This window comes from Harpia harpyja, chromosome 1, assembly GCF_026419915.1.
Source record: "Harpia harpyja isolate bHarHar1 chromosome 1, bHarHar1 primary haplotype, whole genome shotgun sequence".
NCBI lineage: Eukaryota > Metazoa > Chordata > Aves > Accipitriformes > Accipitridae > Harpia > Harpia harpyja.
Window position 1 is genome coordinate 313,650 of NC_068940.1, and position 22,251 is coordinate 335,900.

Sequence of the window (22,251 nt, forward strand, 5' to 3'; positions counted from 1 at the left end):
GGCCTTAATTCTTGACAGAGTTGTTTGGAAGCTCTATCCAAACTGCAGATGTTAGAGTTTAGGATTAAGGGACTAGGCACGCTGATGTAACCATTTAGCATTTCATGGGTCTTGGAAAGCAAACTAGAAAGGGGAAGATAAACAGCCATATTAAAACACCGCTTTGGAAGCAAAACCTGTGTGGTTCTGTCAAGGTGCTGATATTTATTTTTATATTATTTGTATGTCAGCATTCCAGGTGTGCATGTGAGGGCCTGAAATACAGCATTATCTTGAGGATCTATTCAACTTTAGAAGAAAAAGAACCTTAAGTGGAGGCACCTCCTCAGCCTTTGAGGAGATGTCAATACTTAGGAGGCTGCTCAAAAAGGCAGTAGCTTGAGTGCCTTTGAAAAGCAACTCTTGATTTACTCTCTTTTCTCTGAAAAGAGAATTGCATCCCTTGCTTTTTGTTTAACAAAGAGTGTTGCTCCTGCTGCTGTCCCCGTAGCTGCTGATTATTCCACTGCTCACAAGGCTTTTGGAAACAGTCTGGGAAATGTTCATGTGAGAGGTAGAGGTCAAGATTGCTGGCAGCCTCGGTTGCAGTGATCATGCCCTGGTGGAATTCATGATCTTGAGGAATAAGGGCCAAGTGAAGTGTAGAGTCAGGACCCTGAATTTTAGGAGAGCAAAGTGTCAGTTGTTTAAGGAATTAATGAATGGGTCCCCCTGGGAAACTGCCCTCAGGGGTAAAGGAGCAGAAGAGAGCTGGCAGCTCTTTAAGGACATTTTTCTTGGAGCACAAGAGCTCTCAATTCCTATGTGTAAGAAATCGGGCAAGGAAGGCAGGAGACCAGCATGGCTGAGTAAGGACATCCTGGTCAAATGGAAGCATAAGAAGGAAATGCACAGGCGGTGGAACCAGGGACAGGTATCCTCGGAAGAATATAGGGATGCTGCCCAGATGTGTAGGGATGCGATCAGGAAAGCTAAGGCACAGTTGGAGCTGAATTTGGCAAGGGATGCGAAGAATAAGAAGGGCTTCTACAGGTATGTTGGTAAGAAAAGGAAGATTAAAGAAAATATACCCACCTGATAAATAAGACAGGAAAACTGGTGACAAATGACATGGACCTGTTTTGTCATTTTAATTTTTAGGGGGACGTTAATCATCCCCATACAAACGGAAAGAAGGTCATATAGATATGTAAGCAAAAAACCTGTTTTCTAGCAGAAGTCCTTTCACCTTTCGGAAAGAGGTTTGGTTCGCTGGCAGAAGAGCTTTTCTTTTAAGTCTTGCCAAGCAGAAATGTGATACCTGCTCCCCATGAAAAGTATTCGGTGGTTGGAGACTGTTAAATGTTAAGTGAGAGAACAGGCTTCTGCAGCAATTCTGTTCCCTGTAACTTGTTCTGTGTATTGGCTGTTGTAATTCCCCTTCATCAGAGATGTCTAACAAAATGGCAGCCTGTGATATAGCCTCAAATAAAATAACAATTCTATGTAGTGTTGTATTGGTTTTGTGTGGCAAGGTTTTGGTAGCGGGTGGGGTTACAGGGGTGGCTTCTGTAAGAAGCTGCTGGAAGCTTCCCCTGTGTTCGACAGAGCCCATACCAGCCGGCTCTAAGACAGACCCGCCGCCGGCCAAGGCCAAGCCAATCAGCGATAGTGGTAACGCCTCTGTGATAACATTTTTAAGAAGGAAAAAAAGTTGGGACGGCGGTATTCGGCAGCCGGAGAGAGGAGTGAGAACATGTAAGAGAAACAACCCTGCGGACACCAAGGTCAGTGAAGAAGGAGGGGGAGGAGATGCTCCAGGCGCCGGAGCAGAGATTCCCCTGCAGCCCGTGGTGAAGACCATGGTGAGGCAGGCTGTCCCCCTGCAGTCCATGGAGGTCCACAGTGGAGCAGATATCCACCTGCAGCCCGTGGAGGACCCCACGCCGGAGCAGGTGGGTTCCCGAAGGAGGCTGTGACCCCGTGGGGGGCTCACGCTGGAGCAGTCTGTGCCTGAAGGACTGCACACTGTGGAAAGGACCCATGCTGGAGCAGTTCGTGAAGAACTGCAGCCCGTGGGAAGGACCCACGTTGGAGAAGTTCGTGGAGGACTGTCTCCCGTGGGTGGGACCCCACGCTGGAGCAGGGGAAGAGTGTGATGAGTCCTCCCCCTGAGGAGGATGAAGCGGCAGAAAATAACGTGTGATGAACTGACCGTAAACCCCATCCCCGTCCCCCTGTGCCGCTGGGGGGGTGGTAGAGAATCCGGGAGTGAAGTTGTGCCCGGGAAGAAGGGAGGGGTGGAGGGAAGGTGTTCTGAGATTTGGTTTTATTTCTCATTACCCTACTCCGGTTGATTTGTAATAAATCAAGTTAATTTTTCCCCAAACTGAGTCTGTTTTGCCCGTGACGGTAATTGGTGAGTGATCTCTCCTATCCTTATGTCGACCCACAAGCTCTTTGTTATATTTTCTCTCCCCTGTCCAGTTGAGAAGGAGGGGGAGTGATAGAACAGCTCTGGTGGGCACCTGGCATCCAGCCAGGGTTAACCCATCACAGTCTTTTTGGTGGAGAATGCGGGCAAGTGAGGAATTTGAGATAAGGATAGTAACTGAGAGAGGTAACGGGCAAAACATGGACTGAACGCAGCTAGAGAGTTAAGAGCTGCATGACGAGCGGGGAATTTTTATTGTTGTAATTGTGGTGAAGGGACGAGGGGTGGATTGTGTGTAAATTGTCCACTTTTTGTCGGTTTTGTGATGATATTATTTTGATTTTGGTGTGGGGAATTCTTTTTTGTTGATGTGAGTGAAGATTTTGTGTGATGAATGTAGATTTTAATGATAGTTCTTAAAAATGTGATGCACAGAGGCGAGGAAAAGACTGTGATGGGTTAACCCTGGCTGGATGCCAGGTGCCCACCAGAGCTGTTCTATCACTCCCCCTCCTTCTCAACTGGACAGGGGAGAGAAAATATAACAAAGAGCTTGTGGGTCGACATAAGGATAGGAGAGATCACTCACCAATTACCGTCACGGGCAAAACAGACTCAGTTTGGGGAAAAATTAACTTGATTTATTACAAATCAACCGGAGTAGGGTAATGAGAAATAAAACCAAATCTCAGAACACCTTCCCTCCACCCCTCCCTTCTTCCCGGGCACAACTTCACTCCCGGATTCTCTACCACCCCCCCAGCGGCACAGGGGGACGGGGATGGGGTTTACGGTCAGTTCATCACACGTTATTTTCTGCCGCTTCATCCTCCTCAGGGGGAGGACTCATCACACTCTTCCCCTGCTCCAGCGTGGGGTCCCACCCACGGGAGACAGTCCTCCACGAACTTCTCCAACGTGGGTCCTTCCCACGGGCTGCAGTTCTTCACGAACTGCTCCAGCATGGGTCCTTTCCACAGTGTGCAGTCCTTCAGGCACAGACTGCTCCAGCGTGAGCCCCCCACGGGGTCACAGCCTCCTTCGGGAACCCACCTGCTCCGGCGTGGGGTCCTCCACGGGCTGCAGGTGGATATCTGCTCCACTGTGGACCTCCATGGACTGCAGGGGGACAGCCTGCCTCACCATGGTCTTCACCACGGGCTGCAGGGGAATCTCTGCTCCGGCGCCTGGAGCATCTCCTCCCCCTCCTTCTTCACTGACCTTGGTGTCCGCAGGGTTGTTTCTCTTACATGTTCTCACTCCTCTCTCCGGCTGCCGAATACCGCCGTCCCAACTTTTTTTCCTTCTTAAAAATGTTATCACAGAGGCGTTACCACTATCGCTGATTGGCTTGGCCTTGGCCGGCGGCGGGTCTGTCTTAGAGCCGGCTGGTATGGGCTCTGTCGAACACAGGGGAAGCTTCCAGCAGCTTCTTACAGAAGCCACCCCTGTAACCCCACCCGCTACCAAAACCTTGCCACACAAAACCAATACAAGTGTCCTTGCTGCTAAACTGAAAATTTATTGCTTGCATGCACTGAAGATATTTTTTACTGATAAAATTTTCCCATTCTAGAGATGGCAAAATACAGCTAGAACATTATTTTTTTGAGAGAACTGTCCTTATGAAATATTTCTTCTCCTTAAAAACTATGTTATGTTACTCAGGTTTGGAAGTACTTAGTGCTTTTACAAAATCTAGCATTCAGACCCATTCTGCTTCAAAGTAATACTCTAATATGAATTAGTTAGGCTGATTTTTGGGGGAAGTGTGGGGTTTGTTTGTTTTTCTTAAAGAAGAATCACTGCTGAACAGTATTGAATTTTTCAGTATAATGCTCTTGTATCAAGATAACTGTCCTCACATAGGATGTTTAATGCAATTAAATTCTCTGAGCCACTGAGCTATCTTGTGCTTTGAACAATTTCTCCTTTCAAGATGCTGTTAAGTTGTGGTTTTTGTTCTCTACTGACTGTTTGCAAGCAAATACCTGTTTGTGCATGGGAAGTCCACAGCCACCTGTTACAGCATTTCAACTGGGAGGTAAAGAGCAATGCTGAGCAGGAAATAAGTGACAAGTGTAAGAGTTCATTTGAGTTTGGGGTGGTGGTATTTGACAATGCAGTGTCACCAGCTGATTTGTAAACTTGACACAACTGAGGTTTTCTACACACAGACAGTGCTTTGTGCAGTCAGAATACTCCAGGAAGGAAAACATCTATTTTGTAACAATAAGAACTCAAAATTTAGCCTTCATGGACATTGTTCAGGGTCCTTTAGTTTTATTATCCCTGACTCTGCTTACTTGAAGATATCAAGGAACATGTCAAGCCCCCTTTCCCTCAGTTGTTAGATTCATTTACATTCAGCTTTCTTTTTCTTGAAAGAAGATGGAGGGGCTATAGAAGTCTTGGAACAGTGAAGCTCAGTAATCTTGTACAAATGTTGCTATGGCATTCCTTAGACTTTCAGTGATATTGCTTTGAATATAAATGGGATAGGACTTGATCAACAAGGGCACTTACCGTAGCACTTGCTATTCTTCATTTCCAAGTAGTGCTGAAAACACAACTCACTTTTGCAGAAGCATGAAAATAAGTTTACTAAGATGTGATGTTCACTGTTTGCTACAATTCTGCAAATGAGATCACCATTCTTCAAATGAGAGCAAACAGGTTTTCTTCTCATTCATACGAATTATCGCTTTTGGAGTTGAGTAGGGACCTGAGGTTTGAGTTTCGGAAGAAAAGGAGTCTTGTGGTGGATGTGTCCACATAAAGCTGCAGTGCTAGCTGCAGTGTAATGTCAGCTCAACTGCCTGCCTTTAAAACCAGGTAGGTGGGAACAATCCCAGTCCACTCCATGGGAGAATGGAGGTGAGCAAAGCTGTCTGCAAAAATGAGATACACGGGCTTGTTCTGAGGTGCGTGTAGGTAAGGCTAAACTGTTTCTAATGTTCAGGGTGGCTAACTGAAAGTTACCGTGGTGTAACTGTATTGCACTGCGTTGGTTTAGTGGCTCAAGTATAAAGTGATCTACAGATTGAAATCTTTTTATTTGTGATTCATTTATCATAGGAATGAAGGTTATGGACTAATGTTGTATAATTGTAATTACAGAGAAAGTTGCTGTGTTAGAGTTACCTAAGTTCTTTCCAGGGAATGATTAGTGAGAAACGATTTTGTTGCTGCTTGGCCAAATTAATACTGTTCAGTCCTTTGCCACTTTATAGTATCAAAGGTAAGAGTTCTTTGACAACATTATGTGGGCTGTTTACAGGGAGGCTTTTTTACTGCTGTTCCCACTAGAACACCACCTCATTTATCTGGGTCTGGAATTGATGATTTAAATAGCAATGGAACATTACTGTTGAGGAATTCCATTCTAGGTCTGTGGTTTAGCTGCAATTTTGTTCTTCCTGTTGCTGAATTTGAGGGTTAGGATTTTTCAGTGTGTTCAGTGATTTGGCTGGAGAAGGAACACTGTTCCTACTGGAACACTACATTTTGTTAGACCTAAGTTTAGCAGAACATTGCTGCAGCTTAGCCGTAACCACTCCCACATTGGTTTGCCAGTAAAGCAGTTAATATCCATACTCATCTAGATTTTAATTTATATTTTGAAATAGATTAATAATAGTATGATTAATATGTTTGGTTTAATAGTAGGATTAATTCTTAAAGGATTAGGGGCTAGTTCATTGCTGTAGAGTTTGATGGAAAGGAGCACATCTTTTTTTTGCAAATTGGCAGGAGTTTTGCCAGGGACCAAAATGTTGGGGAAGGTGTCTTTGTGGTTTTGTGTGCATTTGTTTTGCTGTTGAGACTTAGTTATTCAAGAGAGTTGACTCGAAGCAGAGCCCCAGGCAAACTGCAAACTCTGCTCATGCAGGCTTCTAAGCTGCTCCCATGCATCATTTTACTTACTTTAAAGCTAGCAGCACAGTATATCTTTCCAAAAGCAAAGCTTTCCTCTGCATTGGGGGGGGGGGGGGGGAAGCCAATAGCACTAGGAGAGAGTAGAAAACAGTATCAGTTGGTAACACCCACCACTGCAATACTTCATATAATCTTAGGACAAACAGGCTTACGAAACAGATCTTGTGAGAAGTCTGACATGTTTTGAAAATACAGAAGTACCTAGCTACCCATGAGCAAGTACAAAACCTGCTTTTCGTGTGTCAAGGACCATGTTCCCTTTTTTGCAGCACCTGGAGAAGTGATGAGTGGTCACAGATGAGTTGATGGTGACAAGATTCCATAGGTGACAGCAAGCCTGGTGCGCAACCATTGCCGGGAGCAAAATTTTGCCTCTCACTAGGGAGGAAACTATTATCAGATGTCTATGTTTTTTTCTGTATTTAAGACTGGAATCAGTGCCCTGAGTTTATTCTGAAAGATCAGCTTCTTTAGGGCACATAAATGCTATTTGTCTCTTAAGAACGTTCCCGGTTCCATCTATATAAGAAACACTGAGATTTCTTTTTGTGCAGCTGAGCTGAACTCAGATGTCTCGTCTATTGTTAAATGGAATTATTTATTTCCTGACTTATTCTTTTTCTGCTATGAAATGTATGTTTTCCCAGACATCAAATATCTTTGATGAGGTCACCATTTTAATGAGAAACTGTGGAAGGGAGAAACAGTAGGTGTGAAAATTAAGTTTAACATAGTCACGAAAGTATTGAGAATTCTTAAATCTGTTTTACAGACTTACTTGCAGCATGTCTCAAAAGTATGATTTCAGTTTGTCAGGATATGCAAGTTTATGTAACATAAATTTCTTTTAGTGAGCTTTGCAGGAACTGTGCAGAACTTAAAATTGGCAAGCCATTTGTTGAATGTAGACAGGGATTTGATCTTCGGGTGAAAAATACAAACTTGATGCATTTGTAGGGGAATGAAGCAAGATGTAATGAGTCCCACCTCCATTTTGTGTCTGATTTCTGGTATTGTGGTGTGGTTCACTTGCTGTGCAATGCTCCAGAAGCTTTCTCTTCTGATAGCCCGTTATCAGGGCTCTGTTGAAGCATGCCAGGGGTCTCATCTGGCCTGTGTGCTGAGGTTTGCTTTTTGTAGAAATGAAGGGAGAGAGGAGGTGGGTAACTGTGCAGCATTCGTTTGTAACTGAGTCCCCCTTAACCTGGAAACTGTGTTGCAGTCTTCAGTAACATAAATGAAACTGGAAGTTTTATCAAAGCTTGCATGAACTTTGTGGGAGCAGAGCCTCTTGGATGTGCTCAGGACTGAGGTACAGGGTGTCTTTTATACTTTAAATTAAAGATGGTAGTTCATATATTCCTTATTTGCAAATGAGCAGCTCAGGTCTGTCACTTGTGTATCTCCTTCAGGCTGTTGCAATTTTGTGTATATTCTGAGATAATTGCTCAGCTGTAACTTTGCGCTTTGTTTTCTGTCTCTGAGTTCAGCATGGACAGCATTTTCCTTTCTTGACTGTATGTCAGGAAAGAGCAGAAGGAAGTTCAGGGCATCCTTCTGTTCCCCTCCTCTGTCAGGTTCTGGCGGACCTGGTGCTCCGTTGTCCAAGTAATCCCCAAAGACAGCTTTTCTGGAGCTCCACTTTCTGGCCTGATTTCCTAAAGAATTAAGTCATATGTAGTCATGCCATGTGCGCGTGTGTGTGTAGCCCCAACAGTGGAGATTTCACAAAGACAGAGTTGTTTTCAGTAGCCCAATTGCAGGATAAGAATCAGAGTCCTCATAAGCAGTGTAGATTGTATCTAGAGCCTGGTCCTGAGCCCAGAAGACCCAAGCTCTATTGCCAGTTCTGCCATGAACTACTCTGCTGCGGGCAAATTGTGATTCCATATTATGGTTCTATTTTCTCATCTAGAAAACAATCAGGACATTTGTTTTCTTTGCAATTTAATGAATGAAATGTATTAGATGACACATAGGTGTTATTAGCAATATGGTTTTTTGCCTATATCCATTAGTAAAAAATACAAACTACTAGAATGTTTGCGTAGAGAAGTCAATGTCTGAAGTAGCAGTCTGGCATGCTTTCTTTGTGTTACCATCCTTTATTTAGAAATTAGTTGTTTTATTTTAGCTAGCATTTCATAGCTGCTCTCTGACTTTGAAAGCAAAACTATACAGTTATCCATGCTGGTTTTATTTGTTTATTCCTTTTTCAGTGGTATCTGGTCTCTCACTGTCACTGCAGGGATACTTGCATGCATGACTTTTTGAGTACAGATGTTGTGAAGTGATACAGAAAATACGCCACATTTGTCTCGCACTTTTATTGCCGAAATTGTAAAGGGAAGGCTTTCATTGCTTTGTTTAACATGCTACCTACAGTTTGAGCAGCACAGCAAACAGGATTGAGATACAGCTACTGTAGGCTTTATTTTAACACTTACAAGGCAATCAATCAAATAATACAGGGATTGTTGTATACTTGGGAAGGTTTTGGACACCTAAACTGGGTGCCGACTATTTGTATATGACACATATGGTCTCTATTAAGGTAGTCATTAGAGACCGTATTGTCTTTTATTACACAGTATTTTCATGAGGTTGGGCTGGCAACACCTCTTCTTCATAAGCATCTGCAGGGCAAACCACCACAGTTCCTTGTGGTGCTCCAGCATCGTGCTGTACAGCATGATGGTTCAGAAACCAACTCATGAAGAGTGTGTATCATGGTGCTGGGGGAGGAGGAATACAGCAGAGTGTAGAAACCTTGTCATCTGTGCCAAGGTGAACTGCCCTTGCTTTTTGGTCATATGACCTGAATTTCTAAATACTTTGGGGATGATTGTAGCTGAAATTCAACTACAGAGACTTTCCTAGTCACCAAAAGAAAAGGAAAGAAAAAGGATTTACATATACCTCCCAGGGAATTCATGTGTGTCCAGTCATCTATTTTCTACTGACTGCAAAATAACACACATGATTTCAAGGGCTTTTAGTGACTGTCTTTAGGGATTCCACTAGCTGTAAAAATCTGTCTCTAAACAATTGCTGTAGATCTCATAAGGGCTTATGTCCCTCCAGGCCCACACTACACACTTAAGCTCTGCTCATAAAATAAAATTAAGCACAAAATATTAAACAAACAAATATGTCCCAAACAACCCTTCACACAAGACAGAAGAAAGAGGAAAAGTGGGGAAAATACATTGGAATTACTGTTATCATCATTAGCTGTAATATCATATTTTCTAAAATGAAAGGTACAATAGAGTAAAAAGGTACATTTTCAATTAATCTTCTTTCTCCTCCACACCAAAGTCTGTTTAAAACTTACTCTGCTTTCTTTCAGCTTTCAGTGAATAACGAATAGCCCTTCTTTACCCCTTGCTATTCTCTCTGTTTTCCATCAAATGTCAGTGTTACTACAATAGCTGCTGGTGTTGGACCAGGGCAGAGAGCAGGCATTAGATTTCCTAAATTAGTACCGAATCCTCAGTCCTGTTTGCACTGTTACATGTTAAGCTCATTCTGAATTGAGATGGCAGGGTTGCTGCTGCGAACCTGGGGACATCTGTTTACCAAGGAACTTGTTAACAAGCAACTTTGCTATGTCTCAGGAGCTTACACAGGAATGAGCTGCAGTTGCAACTGTGGTCTCTATCAGCTGCTCTGTCATCAAAGTTGTAATTCAAGTCAACTTTAGAAACTGAGCAGTGATGATTTAAAAGCAGTGAGTCACCGATGACCCTATTCTTACGATAAAGAAATGTACAGTTTTTAGCCAGAAATGCAAAGTGTCTGATGTGTGTGTTTAACATAGCAGCTTAATATTTGTTATGTCAAACTGGTGAAGGGATTTGCCTCAGTTTGGCAACTTCCAGGAGAATTCATGTTCACCACTAAAATAGCACATATTTCTTCATTGCTACTCTGAAAGCTAGCTCAAGAAGTATTTCTTTGGAGAACTTCGGCCTTCTTCATTTTAGTCTTTGTCCCTGATGAGTTCATGATTAAGTAATGTATTCTGACATAATTTGTTGCTCATGCAATAGTATAGTAAATGATGGTTGAGACAAACTGTATTAAAGCCACAGCTCTTGAGCCAGATCACTGCATAGAGCAGAGTAACACTGCAATGTTGTAATCATCTCTAAGGAGCAAAACAAACTCTTATCTGGATGATACAGTACATGAATGAATCTTTGCAAGCCAGACATTTGCAGAGTGTTTCAGCGTTTGGATTGCAGGATGCCAGGTCCATGTGCTGCTCTTGCATCCTGCATTTTCCTGTGCCCTCTGCAGTGCATTCCCTCTATCTATGTTTCTCTCTCAGCTGGAGAGGTGGGAATTTGTGAAGTGGCTGACAGCATCTGAGACCCAGTGCAGACTCTTCAGTATATTAAGTTAATCTTTTTCCTCACATCATCACTGATGGTGATGACTACTTAGGAGGTGCAGTGTATATATGAAGTTGGATGCATATGCTTAAGTTTTCGTGGGATTAGCATTTGCCTTTGCTTACTCTTGATTTTTGTCTAGTTCAAGGGAGTTATGGGACTGGCTGCTGTAGGCATGGCATAGTGATAGCTTCCGAGAATACTTCCCCTCTGAACTCATGTTCCCAATAATGGGCTGAGTTTACAACTAAATAATCATTAAAATAACCTCAGGAGTGGTAGAAGGCAAAGCCCACTTGCTAGTAGAAGCTTTTGGCTTGGTAAAATTCCAGTGCTACTAAATTTTTTATCTTTGTAACATAGTACCTGGTGTCATGCTACATTTCCCTCCTTGTTCTATATTTGCTTAATGTAGTAGTTTTTGTTGCTTATTGGAGATGGATATTAGGTATATAAACTACTGCATACATCTACAGTTGCTCTTTATATTTACATTTTCTTGCCGTATCTTTAGGAAATTAACAACCAATTAGTAATAATTGTGCATTTTAGGGTTTTCAGTTAGGTTTATTCAACCATTTTTCATTTTCCAGACAGCTGTTGATGTGAAGCCAAGGGTGGAGATCTGTAATTATTTCAAAGGACACCAGAATGTATTCATTATTTTCAACCCAAGTGAGTAAATCTGTCACAATGCCCATTATTTAGTGGCATGAGAGTAAACTATACTTTATAATGTCGTCATTAAACCAGCAAGGGTTTTTTTTACTTTTCCCCACACACACATTCATTTCTTCCCTTATGTTTTGTAATGCATTATTTTCTTCTGGCTGAATCTATATTGGAGATGCACAACAGCAGATCTGATCTGATTAGGGAGGTAGAAGTGTGTCTGTGAGAATACTTCTCTTGGCAGAAGATACGTGATTAAAGGAATGGTGAAGATACAGCCACAAATCTGTTTGAGAGATGTTGAATGAAAAAGCTCAGAAATATTCCACCATCTTTGTAGGATCATAGCTGATTATAAAACTAAAGCTTTCCTTTTAATGTGATGGTGAAACCTCAGGAGATAATCATCTTAAGGTTTGGATCCTTATTTGAAGTTCATCAAGACTGTTACACCCTTAAATTCTATAAAATCTGGCTGCATATTGTACAAGAATAGGCTTTTTTTTTGAGGTTGGTACTTCCTGCCTCCACTTCATCTGGAAATGCTGTAAGAAAAGCCTTTCTCTTCGTATGATATTTATATTTATTATTATTTCAGCATTTCTCATTCCAGACTGGGTGGAGGTTACAAGGATGATCATTCTTTGAACTCTAATTTAATATATTACTTTGTATAAAGAAATTCCTTGGTTGAACCATCTGGGGGAAAAAAAAGAGTTTTAAAACATCTTTATTAAAATACACCACATAACTTGTAGTATCCTGGAACAGTGCCTCTAGATTCCTGTCTAGGATTGTAGAGTAGCAGAAGGAGTGAGTGTCCCTGGAGTATCTATTACCTGATTTACATCAAGACTCGTTTATGCTAGAGAGAATTTTCCCCGTATTTTCTGAATACTTAGTGGACTCAAATTAACAAAAATGAACTCAAAATAACAAAAATTAACTCAAAATATACGTACCCTGCTGTACCCTTCCATAATTATATCACTAATCATGAAGCTGATTTATGTAAAATGGAACAGTGAAAGTGCAGTGATTATTTTGGTTTTTAATTCCTGACCCCTCTCATTAAGCAATAGCAAAACATCCATGACTGCATGTGTGCAGAGTGTCTCTGGGGTGGTCTATCCATGAGTGCTGAAGAGGTGGCAAAATTCTCTTACTGGAACTGCTGGTGGGTCTACTGGCTGCAGCCAGACAAATGCCTTCAAAAATTTGTCTTCAGTAACATGACATATGGTACATATGGTACTCTGCTTTTTGAGAATTGTTTGGGATTTTTTGAAAGAATTTTTCTTTGGAAAAGTGCTCATTTGTTGAAACTCTTAATGAAACAATCTATTTGTTTTCTTGGTCTCATGAAAATTTGGAGGGAGTTGTATTTTTTTTGTTTGTGAACCAATCATCTCTGCAGTTTTTCTGTGTGGGGATGTTGAGGAAGAAAGAGCAAGAATTTACCACATTCCTCCTTGGGGATGTGGGAAATTATGGATGAGATTCAAGCCCCCACTTAGACTGAGCAGTGCCCTGAGTGGTAGGCAACTGGGTACCCTGAGATGGGTGAGATGTAATACATCCAGCTGTCTATTTAAATAGTTTGAGTGGACACTCCATGAAACACTGTCCCATTAAGGCAAATGTGTGCACTAGCATTCCTGATAGTAACTGCCCATTGTCCAGGTTCTTGGTTGTAGGTAATATATATAAATACATTTTCTCACGGTAAAATAACTCACAAAATAAAATTTTCCACAGTTTTTACAAAAAGTAACTACACAATTGTTATTATCTGTTTTAGTGGAAACACAAAGTACAGGAGAAAAAGTGTTTGTGCTCTGAAAATGAAGTATTGTTCTAGAATATTGAAAATCATCTTTCATGACAAACGTGTTGCAGCTCAGAGGTTACTCCAAAACAGAATTAAGTATTTTTCATGTTCTCTGAAAGTGAGTATTTTCAATAATACACAGTATGACCAAGTAGTTTGTTCCTCAATAAAACTTACAATGATTGTCCTGAGGATATCGGGGGAAAGCATATATTTATATGAATTTTGGTGCTCAAACTATGCTTAGTTTTTGGGTTTTGGTACTGGCCTATAGAACTGAGTTGGAACTCACAGCTACATTAATTTTTCAGTCCACCGATCACAAAGCTTGTGACCTAACTGCCTGTGAATATACCTTTTCTGAGTATTTACTAACTAGGGTCCTTGTAGCTCGCCTGGAAAAGATGAAAATGTGACTCAGCACAGAGAATAATAATCTTCCCCCACCTCTTTATAATCCAAGAGGTGAAGGAGCTTGTGCTACTGTACTGCTCTCCAATTACTTGTTCTGGGAATAAGTAGAAAATGTCATTTCTCATTCTTTCCTTTCACAAAGCATGTAATTTTTATGCATTTGTGTTGAAGTACCTCCAGTTAGAGGCCAGGGAGTCTTTGGGATAGTCATTTTATTGGACAGAATGAAAAGGTTTCCTACTCTAGCATTTACCATTTGAATAAAGAGAATTACATAAGGCATAAGAGAATTAAGCATAGGAGAATCAAATTGGAATTAAATATCTATTAACCCCTACCCCCCTCTTAAAAAAACCCAACAACTTGCAAACCAATTGATCAACTACAGAACGCCTGTGCCATAGTAATGAGGATTCAGTTATTCCCTTCTGAGACAGCTGTTACACAGTACCATGCAGAGGATTTTTTTTTAACATGAACTTTCTGTTGCAGTGCATAAACTCTAAATTACTAAATTACATAAATATTTAAGTGACTTGAGCTTTACTGGCAGAGATGTAATTCTCAAATAATTAAGACTTTGTCTTATCTACATTTCACAATTGTGTGAAAAAAAGCGTTATAGTATAGTGCAAGTAGCTTTTTTTGAGAGAGAGAGGGTATGAGGGAAAATTGTAAGGAATTCAAACTATTAAGATAACATTTTTATTCTATTTTGGCTCTTAGGGATTCAGTCTTTCAAATACAATATAACTCCCTAATTATTTTTATCTGGCCTTTTGGCAACATTTAACCAGATTTTTCTAGCTATGTTGTACTTGAAATGCAAAATCAGTGGGAAATGTTGTTGTTTACACCATCTAACATTTATGGAAAAAAATCTACAGAATTCTTGGAAGAACACTGAACTTTCTATAGGATTTTACACCCAGGAAAAAATAAAATAAAAGAAGTAAAAAGAAAGGTTTCATATCATTAAGTCTTTCAGTTTAGGGTACTTTTATCTGAAGTCTGCTCAGGTCACCAGGATTTATTTTTAGTTTTGTTATTCTGCATGAACAGATGGGCAAATTGAGGTGGCTGTGGCAGCGGGGAGCTGAAGCGGCCATTGGTGGGACAAGCTTGCTCACCAGAGCGTGGCCCAGAGCAGGGCTGGAGCAGAGCCTGACGCTCACTGGAGCCCTGCCCGGTGCCTGTGCTAGACGGAGCACGGACCTGTCGGGGCAAGTGCATGCTATCTCTGCCGTGTCGGCATTGTAGCCTGTTGAACCCTGTAGGCATGCCTTTAGATGTATTATTCTTCGGGTCCTCTGGGACTGTCTCTCCCATATTCAGCTAGACATCTTCAGCTTCTAATTTAGTTCAAGGACATAAAGAATGGATGCTACCAGGTCACATGGAAGAATGACACTATTAAAATAACAAACAGCTAATATTTGTATTTTATTTTTAGCTTATTTCCTGTTGTTTTCCTGCGGCTGCTGACATTGTCACAAAAGCTTCCTTTCTAGTTGGTTTGCTTAAAATATACATACATTGTGCATTTATGCATCTGCATGCCAGAGCATCTGGGTGTGGACTTGTCAGATTGCCCACTGTATTCGCTTATGAATAAAGCGGCATCAGCTCAAACACCCTGAGAATGAGAACTGTGAGGAGGTTGCAGAAGGACCTTTCTGTGAGACTTTTTCTTTTTCTGTGAACACAGCCCTGAGAACGTAGATGCTCTGCAGCTTGTATTCTCAACCTATGTGCTTGTAGCATGGGCAGGCAGACATTTCCCCTGACAGACACGCAATAGACAGTGGACTTCAGTCTTGACCCAAATAATGAATTTCTCCCCTCCACTATTTCACAGCAAATGATTGAGCCAGCATTAGTCCCCTGTGGTACTTAATGTCAGAATGAGTCATTCATCAGGAGTTACCATATTTATACGTACTAAAAGGGAGGTTAGGACCTTCAGATAATAGTGCAGGATGCCATCCCTTGAGGTGTCATGTGGTTTCTTGCTCTCTCCTTTCTATTTTTAATTTCCCTTTGAAGTCAGTTTATTGACTCATGCGGGACTGAAAGAAAAATTTTAAAATGCAACAGACAATAATTCAGTTTCCTTATTTCTTGCCTTATTCATATACTGACCAGACACTCTTCGTCGTCTTAATTTCCGTCCTCCTCCCCCATACTCCATTCGCTTCCTGAATTTCTTTGGCTTGTGATAATACCACAAACCCCATCCAATTACTCATTTAGGCTTATTGTTTCCTTTTTTTTCCTGAGGGATAGCCAAGGCTCATAAATATAAGTTATCCCTGGACAGGTAAATTTCAGCACATGCTGTGTTGAAATCAAGTGTTAGGCATTATAAGGGGTTCCCAATCTTTCATGAGCATTGTGAACATGTGTAATTAGGAATGATTTTTTTTTTTTTTTTCCTGCTGGGCATTTGCTGGAGTTGGGGAATAAAGGTTATCAAAAGCTAACTTTCTGTGTGTTTATTTTCCCATCATCTTCTTACTGCCTGAGAGTACAACAGAACTGAAATTGTTACACAGTAATGGACGTTGTGGCTCGGTCCCAGTGTCACATCTTCATTTTTGCCACAACGTCAGGTCCGATGACAGATGAGGCACGAATTATCCATATGTTGCTCAAAATGTTCTGTTCTTGGCACATTTGTGTGTATGTTTTTTTAAAGATACTGTAGATGTCTCTAGTGAGGGAGTTCTAATTCTACTTAAGTGGCATTAGGAGGTCCTGGCTGTGGTAACAGCACCCAAAAGACAGGGTTTTGACCACTGTCCATCCGGGATCACAGGATTTCACATGCAATCTCTCAGTTGTATGAGTATGCATGAGTTGGTTCTTCTGGCTCACTATGTAGTATTTGGTACCCACAGCTTCCATGAAAGGTCCTTCAGCAGACTATCTACATGATAGACCCACTCCTATAGATTCTATATGGCACCCTATGTAGCTTTCTCTAAGTGTAATATGCATATGTGTTCTATTTAAACTTCTCTTCATTTTCTTCTTCTCCTAGGTATTATGACAACTTTACCCAGTGCACAGAACGTGAAGCCAACAACGCGAGCTGCTTTTGGCCAAACCCCCTCGCAGAGGGCTTTATCACTGGAATTCATAAACAATTCTTTTCAAACTGTACTTCAGAAAAGGTTCACTGGGAAGATCCACCGGATGAAATTCTCATAACTCTGATCTTGATCCCAGTCATGTTGACGTGTGCCATGATAACACTGGTAGTATGGTGCAGCAAGAGAAGTGATATCCTGGTGTAAGTTGTTCCTCTGGGCTTTCTTTTTCTCCATTTCCTTCTTCCAAAAACACTGAGAAAGGAGGATGACGAGAGAAACTCAACATAAAGTTTTCAGATCTACTGAAATGGAACCTGTGAGATACTGAGACAGAGACAATGCTCCGGTGAACAAAGAGCTGCCTGCTGCTGCTGCCAAAGTCACTCCTGAGCTTGGCCATTGGTGTTGCTGGTGCAAAGCTCTCTACTTCCATCAGGCCTCATTATCATGGAATTCACAGGCGACTCCCAGAAACAGGAAAGTCCCCAGGCAAATGGACCCCTTAGCTGCAAAAAGGGTAAAGTTACTTTCCCATGGGTAAAGCTGGTTGGTGAACTGAGTTTTGCAAAACTGTATGTAAGTGTATGTACACATGGTGTAACCTTGACTGCAGGGGAGATGATATCTCTTGAGTTTTTGTGCAGGACACTTGAAGTTTTCATCTGTGAACCCTGTGACTTGGATAGAAGATCACTGGCAAAGGAACTGAACATGGATGTAACCAAGTGGCAGCTTTTCCTGGAAGCTAATCAAAAACATCATCAGCAAGAACTGGAAGTATTGCCCTGGCAAAGGAAAATTTAAGTGTCCAGTGACTATCCCCACGGGGAAATTATCACGCCACGTTATAAAATAGTTTATAAAATGCCTTTAAGCATGGCTACTTGGAATTGTATGGCTTACAAACAAACTCTGGGAAGATATACAAGTCTTATTTTACAAAGCTGGAAAACGTGGGAGGAAATTGGTTGATTATAAATATACTAAGGAGTAATGAAGAAACTTTCATATGCCAGACTCTTTATTTTTCCTCTTTTATAATTATTATTCTTGACAACTTTTGTTCACTGTATACTCCCTGCTCTCACTTCAGTTCGTGTAAGTGATATCCTACAAATAAATATAAAGGTGTCATGTTGCTTGAGGTGCCTTTCAGAGTATAGTTTTGCACATAAATAATTCTTCATCCCGTGAAGAGTGTGGGAAGTAAAGTATGAGCATCAAAGCTTGGAACAGACTAGGAGGAAAGAGAAAAAATTCTGCTCAGAAATCTTATTCTATAAAGCTATTCCTATGTAACAGTTTAAATAAAGATCATATGCCCAAAATAAAACAATAAATTTGTGCTGTGAACCTTTCTTTTCTGTCATTTCACAAAATGCCTTTCAGTTGAATGCTCTTCTGTTATAAGTGAGCAATATCTGACTCTTTGTTTTTCCATACCTTACACACACAAATAAAATACAGGTTGAATGGCCAAGTAATGGTGTTTCATATCTCTGCTATTTAAATTTTCTCTAAGATTCTGGCCCAGGGTTTGAGACTTAGGTCTGTGTGTATGAGAAGCGTTTCCAGGCTTGAATCAAATTAAAAGTGCCCCCTTTACTAGAATTGTTTATATGTAGATAAATAAAGAACACCTGTAGCTGTACTGGTTTGTTTTCACATCCTTTCACAAAGGTTGAAGGCACCGGCTTGTTTTTTCATTACCCTAATGTTTGAATGATTCTTTTTCTGAGGTGTTTCCTGTGTGTTTTTCTAAAGATACTTTTTCATTCTCTAGATGCTAGCAGAAAATTGCTCTTTGTGAAGGAATGATGACATCTGTACTGAGGATTTTGGTTTAGTTTTCTACTTGACTGTTATTTTCTGCATTAAAATGTTTTGTTTCACCAAAACTAGTGGTGAATTAAAAAAACCAACTCATTCATTCGATCCAAAAGATTATTTTGTTATGCATTTTGTGTGGCCAAAACCAAATAATTTTGTTTTCTGCATGGAGTTTCATTTTAATCCTCATTTTACATTAAATTTCAACAAGCTTCAAAGCAAGTTTCAAAACTTTAGTTTGGAAACCACATAGCAAAAATTTTTACTTTTTCAAAAACATGTTCATTTCAATATAATTGCCATATTTGGTGCAAATTCTTGACCAGTTCTGGCTCCTTTGAAACTGTGTTCACCTGATCAACAGGTCATCTGAGAGATATCAGCCAGCTTAATGTAATATAAAACAGATTGGCCTGGGTACTAAATGGAGAAGAAACCGTCACCTTGATGACATCATACTACTAGATGTGTATTGTGGTCTTTAAACAGATGTCATGTTTAAACAGATTCTGTTTAATTTGAAAAGTTCATGCTAGATTTTATTTTCAAAGGGTCTAAGAAATGTAAGATTCAAAGAATAAGAGATAGTGGATCTTCCTTCATGTGCTGTGGGGGAGGGGGAAGGGTTCTGTCATTGCTGGGTGCTTTGGATGTGAAAATTCAATCTTTTTTTGTGTGTCTTCCCCATCCAAAGTGTAATCTTCTTCTTATATACTTGATAGAAGGGCAGGGAAGTTGAAGCAGTGCATGGGAAATGACACTGCTAATTAAATGCAGCCTCAGTAGTTAAATCTGGAGAAACATTTATAGAGTTTTAAGGAAAAAAGCCACCACAGTGTCCAGTTCTTAACAGCTGTGTACATTAATAGGGAACCAGAATGGTAACTGTTGGATCTTTTGACATAACTTTTACTATGTGTTAGTGAGAGTTAGTGGTTATTTTCTACTGCAATAGAGCTTGCTACCTTTCCCCCAAAGCCTGTTTCCATTGCCAAGAAAATCACATCTGGGACCAAGAATCTGGCTCGTTTTGTAACTGCGAATTAATTCTATGTTACAACAGAGTCTGAGAGGAAAATAGGCAGAGATTCAAACAGAAAGAAAATAACTGGTTCAAAATCCTTCCCAGAATTGGAACAGTGGTTGATCCCAAGCAATGAGTAGACCAGAAGAGAAGTGACAGGCTTGCTAAGCAGCTAGCTGACATTGCTTAATTGCTGGGAGTTGTGGGATTTTTTGCATTCAGGAAAAAATGGGAAAGTGTGTATTTCCATGTGGTATAAGAGCTTCAGCAAAGAGTTGACAGAAGACGATGACAAGCAGGAGCAAGACAAGAGCTGAGAGGGCTGCCATCTCTTTCAAGAAAGATAGCAAAGGTGAAACCCAAAGGAGGAACAGAGCTCTTGAACTGCAGGGAAAAAGATGGTGAAGAACACAAAACAATTCAGGACTTCTTTCCAAGAGGACAACCTCACCATAAGCGGGGTAGTAGCAACTATCCCTTGGTGCCTTGGTAAGGAATAGCGAGGAAATCCTGCATGCTCTCTACATCGGCAAAGTTCATGCAGAGGCAACCAAAAGCCTTTCCTTCACCTCTGGCACCCCCACAACCAAATGAATGTGTATGGTATAAATGCCCTTATTTACACAGTCTGGACATCCAGATGAATTTACAGGGACGCCCAGCAGCTGGGCCCAGTGCGTGGCCACCAAGGGCAGGGAGAGACCCCCGGGCCTCCTGGGCACAGGGACTGCCTCGAGGCCGGCACCCCAAAGGCCTTCCTCCGAAGGATGCTGGGCCGAGGGGCGGCGGGCAGGGCTGCGCACGGGGGCCCCCTCACCCCGGTGTCGCAGTGCCACCACCCGGCAACGCAGCAGTCACAATGCCCCGGGGCAGTATAAAAGGGGCAGCCTCCCCTGTCCCACTGCCAGTCCGCCTGGCAGGCGGCCCAGAGACAGCCCAGACGAAGTCCGCGAGGAGCCGCTGGAATTACTTGCCGGGGGCTGAGGGAGGACGACCGGAGGCTGCACCAGGCTGCTGGAGACGAGAAGAACCACCAAGCCCTGGAGGTGCCCGAGGCCATCAGGCTTTTTTGGATGGATAGCTGTGGCAAGACCAAGGGAATGCCTTCTTGAGGAGCGCTGCAGAGCTTGCCGTCCTCACTCCCTGCGGAACCAGTGGCAGCAGCCGTAAGAAGTGGGATGCAGAGATGTTGCTGGGATCCCAGTGCCTTGGAGCACCCGCTGGCGGCCCGAAGGCGCGGGAAGGATTCTTGCCCCCAAGGTCGATCAGGCCGCGGGCATTTGGCCACTCTCGGAAGCCCCCGAGATGGCTCCAGGTTGAGGGAGAACAGGGCTCGGGCATCCCCTGGGAGGCGTGACCAGCCTGTGGGACCAGGAGGCAGGTCTTGCTCACGTGCTCAGGGAATAGCCGATCGCCAGCTCTGGGGTCAGGAAGGAATTTTCCCCCGGGGCAGATTGGCACTGGGCCCCGGGGGTTTTTTGCCTTCCTCTGCAGCACTGAGCAGGACCACTTGTCAGGGCTCCTCCGGTCCGTTGTGGCTAGGTTACTGCCTGCTGCTCGTGCACCACAAAGATGGCCTCTCGTGCCCTGCAGCTGGGGGGAGGAAGGCTTTTTTTCCCCCACGGTGGGCTAGCGAGTGTCCCCGGGGGTTTTTTGCCTTCCTCTGCAGCACTGAGCACGGCCCCTCGCCAGGGCTCCTTTGGGCCGTTGTGGCTAGGTGCCCGCTGCTCGTGCTCCACGAAGGTGGCCCTCGTGCCCCGCATGCGGGGGGAGGAAGCTTTCTGGCTCCCACGGCGGGCTCCAAGGGATGCTCCCGGGGGGTTGCTTCTTGTCCTCTGTAGCACTGAGCACAGCCCCTTGTCAGGGCTCCTCTGGGCCCTTTCGCCTAGGTCCTTGCCTGCTGCTCTTGCACCTCCGAGGCACCGCTCATGCCCTGGCTCTCTCGGGCTCTCTTGCCCAGTGCAAGTCTGGAGCGGGAGCGAGCTCTGCTCTTCCCTTAGCTCCGTTTCCCCAGGGGTTCTGGCTTGGGCAAAACAGCCTGTGCTTGGAAGGGCTCCAGGCTCGCTGCCCCATCAGGAGCTGCCACTTTCCAGCTCTCCCTGCATGCAAGCTGTCTTGGCCAAGCAGCACAGCGGAGCAAGTTTTGGAAGGCAAAAATTGTGCTTGTCATCGATATGTGACATAGTTTTGAAAATACCCTACAGCACCACACACACCTTCTTCTACATTTGTGTGTGGTCGGTGCCGATGCTCATTCTTCAGGTTCTCACTCTTCAGGAAGCAGGGACTGCTTGGCCTGTATTCCCGCCGCTGCTTTCTGTGTCTCTGTGGCTTTCCTTTGCCAGACTGCAAGGGATGTTTTTTTCAAGCTCAGCTGAAGAATGCATCAGCCTGCTCCTGGCTACACATGCATGTAGTGTTCATGCTTGTGAGCACTGGCTATGAAATGGATTCAGAAAAATAAAATCAAATCTTGTAACCTTTGTGATAGGTGTCTTTGCAAGTGTTTTTGGAGTTGAAAACCCCATGGTATTTCAGGCAAATAACAGTCTCGTTATTTGACTCACGGTGAGCACAGGGAGTAGAATAGAGAAGAGAAGAGAAGAGAAGAGAATAGTTATGCTATGTTATGC

General features: G+C 42.6%; 1 protein-coding gene across 1 annotated transcript in view; it reads left to right on the forward strand.

The window, feature by feature from the left end:
- Nucleotides 1–18,248, forward strand: part of RAMP3 (receptor activity modifying protein 3) — a 57,355-nt gene extending 39,107 nt beyond the window's left edge. Inside the window, exon 4 of the mRNA XM_052793893.1 lies at nt 16,713–18,248. Within this exon, the coding sequence (XP_052649853.1) occupies nt 16,713–16,968 (256 nt within the window). The 3' untranslated portion in view covers nt 16,969–18,248. The remainder of the gene's footprint in view (nt 1–16,712) is intronic.
- Nucleotides 18,249–22,251: the final 4,003 nt, after the last annotated feature.